Source organism: Oncorhynchus kisutch, unplaced genomic scaffold (assembly GCF_002021735.2).
Source record: "Oncorhynchus kisutch isolate 150728-3 unplaced genomic scaffold, Okis_V2 Okis09a-Okis19a_hom, whole genome shotgun sequence".
Classification (NCBI taxonomy): domain Eukaryota; kingdom Metazoa; phylum Chordata; class Actinopteri; order Salmoniformes; family Salmonidae; genus Oncorhynchus; species Oncorhynchus kisutch.
This window is the reverse complement of record NW_022261985.1, coordinates 10,876,825-10,891,824: the sequence shown is the minus strand read 5'-3', so window position 1 is coordinate 10,891,824 and position 15,000 is coordinate 10,876,825. Positions and strand designations below refer to the sequence as shown.

At 51.2% G+C, this 15,000-nt stretch overlaps 1 protein-coding gene across 1 annotated transcript in view; it reads left to right on the top strand.

Annotated features, from left to right (window-relative positions):
• The window catches only part of grip1 (glutamate receptor interacting protein 1), a 253,128-nt gene that overhangs the window by 215,758 nt on the left and 22,370 nt on the right, over positions 1 to 15,000 (top strand). The window contains 2 exon segments of the mRNA XM_031815294.1: positions 3,567 to 3,773; positions 5,684 to 5,846. Of these exon segments, the coding sequence (XP_031671154.1) occupies positions 3,567 to 3,773; positions 5,684 to 5,846 (370 nt within the window).

Below are 15,000 nucleotides of genomic sequence, written 5' to 3'. Positions count from 1 at the left end.
ACACAGACACAGACACACACACACACAGCCACAGACACACACACACACACACAGACACAGACACATACACACAGACAGACACACACACACACACACAGACACAGAGGCCAAGGACCGTACAGACAGTACACACACACACACACATACACACACACACACACGCACCACACACACACATACAGAGGCCAAGGACCGTACAGACAGTATACACACACACGCACACACATACAGAGGCCAAGGACCGTACACACAGAGCTCGCCAGCTTGTAGTACTAAAGAACAGAAATGAGTCGTTATCTTCTCCCTCTGTTTGGTTCAGCCATTCCTTCTAACGGGGGGAGAAGAATGGGGGGTTCAGGATAAACGCTGAAAATAAGGTCTGAGGTCATCACAGACTCAGGAGATCTGATACGCTTTGTTCTGTGAGATAATATCAGTCAGTTAACGTGACCTTCATGTTGTGTTCTAGGAGATAACATCAGTCAGTTAACGTGACCTTTGTTGTGTCCTAGGAGATAATATCAGTCAGTTAACGTGACCTTTATGTTGTGTCCTAGGAGATAATATCAGTCAGTTAACGTGACCTTTATGTTGTGTCCTAGGAGATAACATCAGTCAGTTAACGTGACCTTTATGTTGTGTCCTAGGAGATAATATCAGTCAGTTAACGTGACCTTTATGTTGTGTCCTAGGAGATAACATCAGTCAGTTAACGTGACCTTTATGTTGTGTCATAGTACAAACAGAGCACTCACTGGGGTCAAAGACCGTCACACATGACATAGTACAAACAGAGCACTCACTGGGGTCAAAGACCGTCACACATGACATAGTACAAACAGAGCACTCACTGGGGTAAAAGACCATCACACATGACATAGTACAAACAGAGCACTCACTGGGGTAAAAGACCATCACACATGACATAGTACAAACAGAGCACTCACTGGGGTCAAAGACCGTCACACATGACATAGTACAAACAGAGCACTCACTGGGGTCAAAGACCGTCACACATGACATAGTACAAACAGAGCACTCACTGGGGTAAAAGACCATCACACATGACATAGTACAAACAGAGCACTCACTGGGGTAAAAGACCGTCACACATGACATAGTACAAACAGAGCACTCACTGGGGTCAAAGACCATCACACATGACATAGTACAAACAGAGCACTCACTGGGGTCAAAGACCGTCACACATGACATAGTACAAACAGAGCACTCACTGGGGTCAAAGACCGTCACACATGACATAGTACAAACAGAGCACTCACTGGGGTCAAAGACCGTCACACACGACATAGTACAAACAGAGCACTCACTGGGGTCAAAGACCGTCACACACGACATAGTACAAACAGAGCACTCACTGGTGTCAAAGACCGTCACACACGACATAGTACAAACAGAGCACTCACTGGGGTCAAAGACCGTCACACACGACATAGTACAAACAGAGCACTCACTGGGGTCAAAGACCGTCACACACGACATAGTACAAACAGAGCACTCACTGGGGTCAAAGACCGTCACACACGACATAGTACAAACAGAGCACTCACTGGGGTAAAAGACCGTCACACACGACATAGTACAAACAGAGCACTCACTGGGGTCAAAGACCGTCACACACGACATAGTACAAACAGAGCACTCACTGGGGTCAAAGACCGTCACACACGACATAGTACAAACAGAGCACTCACTGGGGTCAAAGACCGTCACACACGACATAGTACAAACAGAGCACTCACTGGGGTCAAAGACCGTCACACATGACATAGTACAAACAGAGCACTCACTGGGGTCAAAGACCGTCACACATGACATAGTACAAACAGAGCACTCACTGGGGTAAAAGACCGTCACACATGACATAGTACAAACAGAGCACTCACTGGGGTCAAGGTTCAGGGAACCATGTTGTACATACAGCTACATAACAATGTACTGTACCCTAACACGTTAGTTATCTATGCTGTGCTGGACTGTACCATGTACACACACACACACACCTAAACACACACCTAAACACACACACACCTAAACACACACACACACACACACACACCTAAACACACACCTAAACACACACACATCTAAACACACACACACCTAATCACACACACACACCTAAACACACACAAACACACCTAAACACACACACACCTAAACACATACACACACACCTAAACACACACACACACACCTAAACACATACACACACACCTAAACACACACACACACCTAAACACACACACACACACCTAAACACACACACACACATAAACACACATACACACATAAACACACCTAAACACACACCTAAACACACACACACCCACGTAAACACACACACACCTAAACACACACACACCTAAACACACACACACCTAAACACACACACACACCTAAACACACACACACACACACACCTAAACACACACACACACACACACCTAAACACACCTAAACACACACACATCACCCATCTAAACACACACACACACACCTAAACACACACACACACACACACCTAAACACACACACACACCTAAACACACACACACACACACACACACACCTAAACACACACACACACCTAAACACACACACACACACACACACACACCTGAACACACACACACACACCTAAACACACACACACACACACACACCTAAACACACACACACACACACTTAAACACACACACACACACATAAACACACCTAAACACACACACACACCCGCTCACGCACACATCACCCATATCAACGCTGTACACACCTCATCACAGTGGATGAAGTAGTATTTCAACACGGTCTCCCTATTCCCAGAACACTTGTTGGGTTGGTTTAGGCTGCCAAATGGATTCAATACATAGAATTTACTGCAGATACAGAAGACAATTTGCTCTTATCTCGAGCTGGGCTTATTTCTGCTGAACTACAGTGAGATTGATTTAGAAGTCGTCTGGAAATGGCTGTGAGGGAAAATAACAGATTTCGTTAGCATTTCTTCCTCTGCATGTCTCTTTCCCTCTCTCTCTCTCTCTCTCTCTCTCTCTCTCTCTCTTTCTCTCTCTCTCTCTCTCTCTCTCTCTCTCTCTCTCTCTCTCTCTCTCTCTCTCTCTCTCTCTCTCTCTCTCTCTCTCTCTCTCTCTCTCTCTCTCTCTCTCTCTCTCTCTCTCTCTCTCTCTCTCTCTCTCTCTCTCTCTCTCTCTCTCTCCCCCGTCTCTCTCTCTCTCTCTCTCTCTCTCTCTCTCTCTCTCTGTCTCTCTGTCTCTCTCCCCGTCTCTCTCTCTCTCTCTCTCTCCCTCTATCCCCCATGTCTCTCTCTCTCTCTCTCTCTCTCTCTGTCTCTCTCTCTCTCTCTCTCTGTCTCTGTCTCTGTCTCTCTCCCCCATCTCTCTCTGTCTCTCTCTCTCTCTCCCTCTCTCCCCCATCTCTCTCTCTCTCTCTCTCTCTCTCTCTCTCTCTTCCCCATCTCTCTCCCTCTCTCCCCCATCTCATATTCTCATATTCTCTCTCCCCCTCCCTCTCCCTCCCTCCTCTAGTGGCCAGTCCCAAGCAGCCGTCGGTGTCTGGTCATCTCAGTGATGTGATGCTGAGTGATGTGGAGGACGAGGCAGGGCTGGGAAACCAGGCAGAGAGCCAGAAACTTGGGAAGCTCTCTGACCTCTACTCCACCACCATCCCCTCTGTGGACTCAGCCGTGGAGTCCTGGGACGGCTCGGCCATAGACACCACCTTCAACACCCAGGGTGAGAGGAAAGAAAGAGAGAGAGTGTGTGCGTGCGTGCGTGCGTGCGTGCGTGTGTACATACATATGTGGCACTTGTGTACCTGACAGTTACAGACATTGAGGGACAGACAGAGTGTCCAAAAACACAATATCAAATGTATTTATATAGCCCTTCGTACATCAGCTGATATCTCAAAGTGCTGTACAGAAACCCAGCCTAAAACCCCAAACAGCAAGCAATGCAGGTGTAGAAGCATGGTGGCTAGGAAAAACTCCCTAGAAAGGCCAAACAATACTGATAAAACAAACCATTACTGGCCATCACCATAGCAACATCCACGGCAGTAGTCCAATACCATAGACTTTAGAGAATACAACTCACGTTGCCAATACATCCTTCCTGATTCCTAGAGGGTAATTTATATCAGAGCATTCATTATGCGTTATACAGCTGTGGGCGAGGCGACGTGGGGATTGGCTGGAAGACCATTCTAATTTTTTTCTTCTACTGAGTAGGAAATGATTGGCTAATGGATCTAGGGATGCCCTTAACCATTATAATGATAGAATGATCCCCACAGCAATGATGTGTTGGATTTACAATTAGTCTCCTCCCCACACAGTAAGGCCTCTTAGTTAACTATAATCACCCTGCCGAGGGAGAGAACACACACACACACACACACACACTACAAGCGCAAACACACACATAGGGTTCTGGTCTAAAGTAGTGCACTTTCTATGGAATAGGGCCCTGGTCTAAAGTAGTGTACTATATAGGGAATAGGGCTCTGGACTAAAGTAGTGTACTATATAGGGAATAGGGCTCTGGTCTAAAGTAGTGTTCTATATAGGGAATAGGGCTCTGGTCTAAAGTAGTGTACTATATAGGGAATAGGGCTCTGGTCTAAAGTAGTGTACTATAAAGGGACTAGGGCTCTGGTCTAAAGTAGTGTACTATATAGGGAATAGGGCTCTGGTCTAAAGTAGTGCACTATATAGGGAATAGGGATCTGGTCTAAAGTAGTGCACTATATAGGGAATAGGGCTCTGGTCTAAAGTAGTGTACTATATAGGGAATAGGGCTCTGGTCTAAAGTAGTGCACTATATAGGGAATAGGGCTCTGGTCTAAAGTAGTGTACTATATAGGCAATAGGGCTCTGGACTAAAGTAGTGTACTATATAGGGAATAGGGCTCTGGTCTAAAGTAGTGTACTATATAGGGAATAGGGCTCTGGTCTAAAGTAGTGTACTATATATGCTGATCCTATTAGGAGATTTACTATGATGAGAAAATTCATATGCATAGATGTTTCCACCGGTAGAGCTGGATCACACACAAGGAATAGAAACTCCACCAGCTCTACATTATTGATGAAACACAGCAGCAGAATAGAGTTGCTGCAGCCAAACAGTCAGATGTCTTTGTTTAACTCAATATCAGACCAGAAAGAGAGAGAGAGAGAGAGGGAGAGAGACAGAGACAGAGACAGAGAGAGAGAGAGAGAGAGAGAGAGAGAATCACGTTGTACTACATTATCACGTTCAATGACAGGTAGATCCATTCACCAAGATGTTGTACCACATTATCACGTTCAATGACAGGTAGATCCATTCACCAAGACGTTGTACTACATTATCACGTTCAATGGCAGGTAGATCCATTCACCAAGACGTACTACATTATCACGTTCAATGGCAGGTAGATCCATTCACCAAGACGTTGTTACTACATTATCACGTTCAATGACAGGTAGCACGTCAGGTCCATACAGTGGAGATGTAGTGGAGGGTTTTGACCTATGAACTATGAATGATGCTGATGTGAGGAGGAGACTTGCCTGACAGCTGAACCGACTGTGTTAGCTCTAGGCTTTAGCTCCGTGGGCTAACGTAGTCTTGTGGTGTGTGTGTGTATCCCGTCCCAGCCCCAGGTTTCCAGGCGTCTGGCTACAGCTTCCACAGCCATGAGTGGAGGAACGCCAAGCCCAGCCAAGGCAGCCTGTCTCCCGTCAGCACCCGCCAGAGACACAACGTCCTGGCAGACCTGGGCCTCAGCGACGACGAATGGGACAGGCCCACCACCGGCGGGTACGTACAACCCTGTTCTGACCTTTAACTCCCTGAACCTCTAACCTCTGACCTCTCAGCGACACCACCACTGGTCCTTTATCTGGGGAGGCAGGTAGCCTAGTGGTTAGAGGCAGGGTAGCCTAGTGGTTAGAGACAGGTAGCCTAGTGGTTAGACAGGTAGCCTAGTGGTTAGACAGGTAGCCTAGTGGTTAGAGGCAGGTAGCCTAGTGGTTAGAGGCGGGGTAGCCTAGTGGTTAGAGGCAGGTAGCCTAGTGGTTAGAGACAGGTAGCCTAGTGGTAGATGCAGGTAGCCTAGTGGTTAGAGACAGGTAGCCTAGTGGTTAGAGACAGGTAGCCTAGTGGTTAGAGGCAGGTAGCCTAGTGGTTAGAGGCAGGGTAGCCTAGTGGTTAGAGGCAGAGTAGCCTAGTGGTTAGAGGCAGGGTAGCCTAGTGGTTAGAGGCGGGGTAGCCTAGTGGTTAGAGGCAGGGTAGCCTAGTGGTTAGAGGCAGGGTAGCCTAGTGGTTAGAGGCAGCGTAGCCTAGTGGTTAGAGGCAGGTAGCCTAGTGGTTAGAGACAGGTAGCCTAGTGGTTAGAGGCAGGTAGCCTAGTGGTTAGAGGCAGGTAGCCTAGTGGTTAGAGACAGGTAGCCCTAGTGGTTAGAGGCAGGTAGCCTAGTGGTTAGAGGCAGGTAGCCTAGTGGTTAGAGGCAGGTAGCCTAGTGGTTAGAGGCAGGTAGCCTAGTGTTAGATTGCAGGTAGCCTAAGTGGTTAGAGGCAGGTAGCCTAGTGGTTTAGAGGCAGGTAGCCTAGTGGTTAGATGCAGGTAGCCTAGTGGTTAGAGACAGGTAGCCTAGTGGTTAGATGCAGGTAGCCTAGTGGTTAGAGGACAGGTAGCCTAGTGGTTAGATGCAGTAGCCTAGTGGTTAGAGACAGGTAGCCTAGTGGTTAGCGGCAGGGTAGCTAGTGGTTAGAGCGGTGGTAAGCCCTAGTGGTTAGAGGCAGGTAGCCTAGTGGTTAGATGCAGGTAGCCTAGTGGTTAGAGACAGGTAGCCCTAGTGGTTAGATGCAGGTAGCCTAGTGGTTAGAGGACAGGGTAGCCTAGTGGTTAGAGACAGGGTAGCCTAGTGGTTAGAGGCGGGGTAGCCTAGTGGTTAGAGGCAGGTAGCCTAGTGGTTAGATGCAGGTAGCCTAGTGGTTAGAGACAGGTAGCCTAGTGGTTAGAGGCAGGTAGCCTAGTGGTTAGAGGCAGGGTAGCCTAGTGGTTAGAGGCAGAGTAGCCTAGTGGTTAGAGGCAGGGTAGCCTAGTGGTTAGAGGCGGGGTAGCCTAGTGGTTAGAGGCAGGGTAGCCTAGTGGTTAGAGGCAGGGTAGCCTAGTGGTTAGAGGCAGCGTGGCCTAGAGGTTAGAGGCAGGGTAGCCTAGTGGTTAGAGGCAGCGTAGCCTAGTGGTTAGAGCAGCGTAGCCTAGTGGTTAGAGGCAGGGGTAGCCTAATGGTTAGAGGCAGCGTGCCTAGTGGTTAGAGGCAGCGTAGCCTAGTGGTTAGAGGGAGGGTAGCCTAGTGGTTAGAGGCAGGTAGCCTAGTGGTTAGAGGCAGGGTAGCCTAGTGGTTAGAGGCAGGGTAGCCTAGTGGTTAGAGGAAGCCTTGCCTGTTGGTTAGAGGCAGCGTAGCCTAGTGTTTAGAGGCAGTGTGGCCTAGTGGTTAGAGGCAGGGTAGCCTAGTGGTTAGAGGCAGGGTAGCCTAGTGGTTAGAGGCAGCGTAGCCTGGTGGTTAGAGGCAGGTAGCCTAGTTGTTAGAGGCAGGTAGCCTAGTGGTTAGAGGCAGGTAGCCTAGTGGTTAGAGGCAGGTAGCCTAGTGGTTAGAGGTAGGTAGCCTAGTGGTTAGAGGCAGGGTAGCCTAGTGGTTAGAGGCAGTGGTAGCCTAGTGGTTAGAGGCAGCGTAGCCTAGTGGTTAGAGGCAGGTAGCCTAGTGGTTAGAGACAGGTAGCCTAGTGGTTAGAGGCAGGTAGCCTAGTGGTTAGAGGCAGGTAGCCTAGTGGTTAGAGGCAGGGTAGCCTAGTGGTAGAGGCAGAGTAGCCTAGTGGTTAGAGGCAGGGTAGCCTAGTGGTTAGAGGCGGGGTAGCCTAGTGGTTAGAGGCAGGGTAGCCTAGTGGTTAGAGGCAGGGTAGCCTAGTGGTTAGAGGCAGCGTTAGCCTAGTGGTTAGAGGCAGGTAGCCCTAGTGGTTAGAGACAGGTAGCCTAGTGGTTAGAGGCAGGTAGCCTAGTGGTTAGAGGCAGGTAGCCTAGTGGTTAGAGACAGGTAGCCTAGTGGTTAGAGGCAGGTAGCCTAGTGGTTAGAGGCAGGTAGCCTAGTGGTTAGAGGCAGGTAGCCTAGTGGTTAGAGGCAGGTAGCCTAGTGGTTAGATGCAGGTAGCCTAGTGGTTAGAGGCAGGTAGCCTAGTGGTTAGAGGCAGGTAGCCTAGTGGTTAGATGCAGGTAGCCTAGTGGTTAGAGACAGGTAGCCTAGTGGTTAGATGCAGGTAGCCTAGTGGTTAGAGACAGGTAGCCTAGTGGTTAGATGCAGGTAGCCTAGTGGTTAGAGACAGGTAGCCTAGTGGTTAGAGGCAGGGTTCGCCTAGTGGTTAGAGGCGGGGTAGCCTAGTGGTTAGAGGCAGGTAGCCTAGTGGTTAGATGCAGGTAGCCTAGTGGTTAGAGACAGGTAGCCTAGTGGTTAGATGCAGGTAGCCTAGTGGTTAGAGACAGGGTAGCCTAGTGGTTAGAGACAGGGTAGCCTAGTGGTTAGAGCGGGGTAGCCTAGTGGTTAGAGGCGGTAGCCTAGTGGTTAGATGCAGGTAGCCTAGTGGTTAGAGACAGGTAGCCTAGTGGTTAGAGGCAGGTAGCCTAGTGGTTAGAGGCAGGGTAGCCTAGTGGTTTAGAGGCAGAGTAGCCTAGTGGTTAGAGGCAGGGTAGCCTAGTGGTTAGAGGCGGGGTAGCCTAGTGGTTAGAGGCAGGGTAGCCTAGTGGTTAGAGGCAGGGTAGCCTAGTGGTTAGAGGCAGCGTGGCCTAGAGGTTAGAGGCAGGGTAGCCTAGTGGTTAGAGGCAGCGTAGCCTAGTGGTTAGAGGCAGCGTAGCCTAGTGGTTAGAGGCAGGGTAGCCTAATGGTTAGAGCAGCGTAGCCTAGTGGTTAGAGGCAGCGTAGCCTAGTGGTTAGAGGGAGGGTAGCCTAGTGGTTAGAGGCAGGTAGCCTAGTGGTTAGAGGCAGGGTAGCCTAGTGGTTAGAGGAAGCCTTGCCTGTTGGTTAGAGGCAGCGTAGCCTAGTGTTTAGAGGGCAGTGTGGCCTAGTGGTTAGAGGCAGGGTAGCCTAGTGGTTAGAGGCAGGGTAGCCTAGTGGTTAGAGGCAGCGTAGCCTGGTGGTTAGAGGCAGGTAGCCTAGTTGTTAGAGGCAGGTAGCCTAGTGGTTAGAGGCAGGTAGCCTAGTGGTTAGAGGCAGGTAGCCTAGTGGTTAGAGGTAGGTAGCCTAGTGGTTAGAGGCAGGGTAGCCTAGTGGTTAGAGGCAGGGTAGCCTAGTGGTTAGAGGCAGCGTAGCCTAGTGGTTAGAGGCAGGTAGCCTAGTGGTTAGAGACAGGTAGCCTAGTGGTTAGAGGCAGGTAGCCTAGTGGTTAGAGGCAGGTAGCCTAGTGGTTAGAGGCGGGGTAGCCTAGTGGTTAGAGGCAGGTAGCTAGTGGTTAGAGGCAGGGTAGCCTAGTGGTTAGAGGCAGGGTAGCCTAGTGGTTAGAGGTAGGTAGCCTAGTGGTTAGAGGCAGGGTAGCCTAGTGGTTAGAGGCAGGGTAGCCTAGTGGTTAGAGGCAGGTAGCCTAGTGGTTAGAGGCAGGTAGCCTAGTGGTTAGAGGCAGGTAGCCTAGTGGTTAGAGGCGGGGTAGCCTAGTGGTTAGAGGCAGGGTAGCCTAGTGGTTAGAGGCAGGGTAGCCTAGTGCTTAGAGACAGGTAGCCTAGTGGTTAGAGGCAGGTAGCCTAGTGGTTAGAGACAGGTAGCCTAGTGGTTAGAGGCAGGGTAGCCTAGTGGTTAGAGGCGGGGTAGCCTAGTGGTTAGAGGCAGCGTAGCCTAGTGGTTAGAGGCAGCGTAGCCTAGTGGTTAGAGGCAGGGTACCCTAGTGGTTAGAGGCAGGTAGCCTAGTGGTTAGAGGCAGGGTAGCCTAGTGGTTAGAGGCAGCGTGGCCTAGTGGTTAGAGGCAGGGTAGCCTAGTGGTTAGAGGCAGCGTAGCCTAGTGGTTAGAGGCAGCGTAGCCTAGTGGTTAGAGGCAGGGTAGCCTAGTGGTTAGAGGCACGGTAGCCTAGTGGTTAGAGTCAGGGTAGCCTAGTGGTTAGAGCCAGGGTAGCCTAGTGGTTAGAGGCAGGTAGCCTAGTGGTTAGAGGCAGGGTAGCCTAGTGGTTAGAGGCAGCGTGGCCTAGTGGTTAGAGTCAGGGTAGCCTAGTGGTTAGAGGCAGCGTAGTCTAGTGGTTAGAGGCAGCGTAGCCTAGTGGTTAGAGGCAGGGTAGCCTAATGGTTAGAGGCAGGTAGCCTAGTGGTTAGAGGCAGCGTAGCCTAGTGGTTAGAGGGAGGGTAGCCTAGTGGTTAGAGGCAGGTAGCCTAGTGGTTAGAGGCAGGGTAGCCTAGTGGTTAGAGGCAGGGTAGCCTAGTGGTTAGAGGAAGCCTTGCCTGGTGGTTAGAGGCAGCGTAGCCTAGTGTTTAGAGGCAGTGTGGCCTAGTGGTTAGAGGCAGGGTAGCCTAGTGGTTAGAGGCAGGGTAGCCTAGTGGTTAGAGGCAGCGTAGCCTGGTGGTTAGAGGCAGGTAGCCTAGTTGTTAGAGGCAGGTAGCCTAGTGGTTAGAGGCAGGTAGCCTAGTGGTTAGAGGCAGGTAGCCTAGTGGTTAGAGGTAGGTAGCCTAGTGGTTAGAGGCTGGGTAGCCTAGTGGTTAGAGGCAGGTAGACTAGTGGTTAAAGGCAGGGTAGCCTAGTGGTTAGAGGCAAGTAGCCTAGTGGTTAGAGGCAGGTAGCCTAGTGGTTAGATGCAGGTAGCCTAGTGGTTAGAGACAGGTAGCCTAGTGGTTAGAGGCAGGGTAGCCTAGTGGTTAGAGGCGGGGTAGCCTAGTGGTTAGAGGCAGGTAGCCTAGTGGTTAGATGAGAGGCAGGGTAGCCTAGTGGTTAGAGGCAGGGTAGCCTAGTGGTTAGAGGCAGCGTGGCCTAGAGGTTAGAGGCAGGGTAGCCTAGTGGTTAGAGGCAGCGTAGCCTAGTGGTTAGAGGCAGCGTAGCCTAGTGGTTAGAGGCAGGGTAGCCTAATGGTTAGAGGCAGCGTAGCCTAGTGGTTAGAGGCAGCGTAGCCTAGTGGTTAGAGGGAGGGTAGCCTAGTGGTTAGAGGCAGGTAGCCTAGTGGTTAGAGGCAGGGTAGCCTAGTGGTTAGAGGCAGGGTAGCCTAGTGGTTAGAGGAAGCCTTGCCTGTTGGTTAGAGGCAGCGTAGCCTAGTGTTTAGAGGCAGTGTGGCCTAGTGGTTAGAGGCAGGGTAGCCTAGTGGTTAGAGGCAGGGTAGCCTAGTGGTTAGAGGCAGCGTAGCCTGGTGGTTAGAGGCAGGTAGCCTAGTTGTTAGAGGCAGGTAGCCTAGTGGTTAGAGGCAGGTAGCCTAGTGGTTAGAGCAGGTAGCCTAGTGGTTAGAGGTAGGTAGCCTAGTGGTTAGAGGCAGGGGTAGCCTAGTGGTTAGAGGCAGGGTAGCCTAGTGGTTAGAGGCAGCGTAGCCTAGTGGTTAGAGGCAGGTAGCCTAGTGGTTAGAGACAGGTAGCCTAGTGGTTAGAGGCAGGTAGCCTAGTGGTTAGAGGCAGGTAGCCTAGTGGTTAGAGGCAGGGTAGCCTAGTGGTTAGAGGCAGAGTAGCCTAGTGGTTAGAGGCAGGGTAGCCTAGTGGTTAGAGGCGGGGTAGCCTAGTGGTTAGAGGCAGGGTAGCCTAGTGGTTAGAGGCAGGGTAGCCTAGTGGTTAGAGGCAGCGTAGCCTAGTGGTTAGAGGCAGGTAGCCTAGTGGTTAGAGACAGGTAGCCTAGTGGTTAGAGGCAGGTAGCCTAGTGGTTAGAGGCAGGTAGCCTAGTGTAGACAGGTAGCCTAGTGGTTAGAGGCAGGTAGCCTAGTGGTTAGAGGCAGGTAGCCTAGTCGTTAGAGGCAGGTAGCCTAGTGGTTAGAGGCAGGTAGCCTAGTGGTTAGATGCAGGTAGCCTAGTGGTTAGAGGCAGGTAGCCTAGTGGTTAGAGGCAGGTAGCCTAGTGGTTAGATGCAGGTAGCCTAGTGGTTAGAGGCAGGGTAGCCTAGTGGTTAGAGGCGGGGTAGCCTAGTGGTTAGAGGCAGGTAGCCTAGTGGTTAGATGCAGGTAGCCTAGTGGTTAGAGACAGGTAGCCTAGTGGTTAGATGCAGGTAGCCTAGTGGTTAGAGACAGGGTAGCCTAGTGGTTAGAGACAGGGTAGCCTAGTGGTTAGAGGCGGGGTAGCCTAGTGGTTAGAGGCAGGTAGCCTAGTGGTTAGATGCAGGTAGCCTAGTGGTTAGAGACAGGTAGCCTAGTGGTTAGAGGCAGGTAGCCTAGTGGTTAGAGGCAGGGTAGCCTAGTGGTTAGAGGCAGAGTAGCCTAGTGGTTAGAGGCAGGGTAGCCTAGTGGTTAGAGGCGGGGTAGCCTAGTGGTTAGAGGCAGGGTAGCCTAGTGGTTAGAGGCAGGGTAGCCTAGTGGTTAGAGGCAGCGTGGCCTAGAGGTTAGAGGCAGGGTAGCCTAGTGGTTAGAGGCAGCGTAGCCTAGTGGTTAGAGGCAGCGTAGCCTAGTGGTTAGAGGCAGGGTAGCCTAATGGTTAGAGGCAGCGTAGCCTAGTGGTTAGAGGCAGCGTAGCCTAGTGGTTAGAGGGAGGGTAGCCTAGTGGTTAGAGGCAGGTAGCCTAGTGGTTAGAGGCAGGGTAGCCTAGTGGTTAGAGGCAGGGTAGCCTAGTGGTTAGAGGAAGCCTTGCCTGTTGGTTAGAGGCAGCGTAGCCTAGTGTTTAGAGGCAGTGTGGCCTAGTGGTTAGAGGCAGGGTAGCCTAGTGGTTAGAGGCAGGGTAGCCTAGTGGTTAGAGGCAGCGTAGCCTGGTGGTTAGAGGCAGGTAGCCTAGTTGTTAGAGGCAGGTAGCCTAGTGGTTAGAGGCAGGTAGCCTAGTGGTTAGAGGCAGGTAGCCTAGTGGTTAGAGGTAGGTAGCCTAGTGGTTAGAGGCAGGGTAGCCTAGTGGTTAGAGGCAGGGTAGCCTAGTGGTTAGAGGCAGCGTAGCCTAGTGGTTAGAGGCAGGTAGCCTAGTGGTTAGAGACAGGTAGCCTAGTGGTTAGAGGCAGGTAGCCTAGTGGTTAGAGGCAGGTAGCCTAGTGGTTAGAGGCGGGGTAGCCTAGTGGTTAGAGGCAGGTAGCCTAGTGGTTAGAGGCAGGGTAGCCTAGTGGTTAGAGGCAGGGTAGCCTAGTGGTTAGAGGTAGGTAGCCTAGTGGTTAGAGGCAGGGTAGCCTAGTGGTTAGAGGCAGGGTAGCCTAGTGGTTAGAGGCAGGTAGCCTAGTGGTTAGAGACAGGTAGCCTAGTGGTTAGAGGCAGGTAGCCTAGTGGTTAGAGGCAGGTAGCCTAGTGGTTAGAGGCGGGGTAGCCTAGTGGTTAGAGGCAGGGTAGCCTAGTGGTTAGAGGCAGGGTAGCCTAGTGCTTAGAGACAGGTAGCCTAGTGGTTAGAGGCAGGTAGCCTAGTGGTTAGAGACAGGTAGCCTAGTGGTTAGAGGCAGGGTAGCCTAGTGGTTAGAGGCGGGGTAGCCTAGTGGTTAGAGGCAGCGTAGCCTAGTGGTTAGAGGCAGCGTAGCCTAGTGGTTAGAGGCAGGGTACCCTAGTGGTTAGAGGCAGGTAGCCTAGTGGTTAGAGGCAGGGTAGCCTAGTGGTTAGAGGCAGGTAGCCTAGTGGTTAGAGGCAGGGTAGCCTAGTGGTTAGAGGCAGCGTAGCCTAGTGGTTAGAGGCAGCGTAGCCTAGTGGTTAGAGGCAGGGTAGCCTAGTGGTTAGAGTCACGGTAGCCTAGTGGTTAGAGTCAGGGTAGCCTAGTGGTTAGAGCCAGGGTAGCCTAGTGGTTAGAGGCAGGTAGCCTAGTGGTTAGAGGCAGGGTAGCCTAGTGGTTAGAGGCAGCGTGGCCTAGTGGTTAGAGTCAGGGTAGCCTAGTGGTTAGAGGCAGCGTAGTCTAGTGGTTAGAGGCAGCGTAGCCTAGTGGTTAGAGGCAGGGTAGCCTAATGGTTAGAGGCAGGTAGCCTAGTGGTTAGAGGCAGCGTAGCCTAGTGGTTAGAGGGAGGGTAGCCTAGTGGTTAGAGGCAGGTAGCCTAGTGGTTAGAGGCAGGGTAGCCTAGTGGTTAGAGGCAGGGTAGCCTAGTGGTTAGAGGAAGCCTTGCCTGGTGGTTAGAGGCAGCGTAGCCTAGTGTTTAGAGGCAGTGTGGCCTAGTGGTTAGAGGCAGGGTAGCCTAGTGGTTAGAGGCTGGGTAGCCTAGTGGTTAGAGGCAGGTAGACTAGTGGTTAAAGGCAGGGTAGCCTAGTGGTTAGAGGCAAGTAGCCTAGTGGTTAGAGGCAGGTAGCCTAGTGGTTAGAGGCAGGTAGCCTAGTGGTTAGAGGCAGGTAGCCTAGTTGTTAGAGGCAGGTAGCCTAGTGGTTAGAGGCAGGTAGCCTAGTGGTTAGAGGCAGGTAGCCTAGTGGTTAGAGGCAGGTAGCCTAGTGGTTAGAGGCAGGTAGCCTAGTGGTTAGAGGCAGGTAGCCTAGTTGTTAGAGGCAGGTAGCCTAGTGGTTAGAGGCAGGTAGCCTAGTGGTTAGAGGCAGGTAGACTAGTGGTTAGAGCGTTGGACTAGTAACCCAAAGGTTGCAAGATCGAATCGCTGAGCTGACAAGGTACAAAATCTGTCGTTCTGTCCCTGAACAGGAAGTCTACCACTGTTCCTAGGCCGTCATGAAAATAAACATTTGTTCTTAACTGACTTGCCTGGTTAAATAAAGGTCAGATAAAATATTGCAACCAACTGTCAAACACCTCAATCATGTTTCAGTGATTGTTCTGCATTCCCTGAACACACACACACACACACACACACATATACACACACACACACACACACACACACACACATACACACACACACACATACACACACACACACACACACACACACACACACA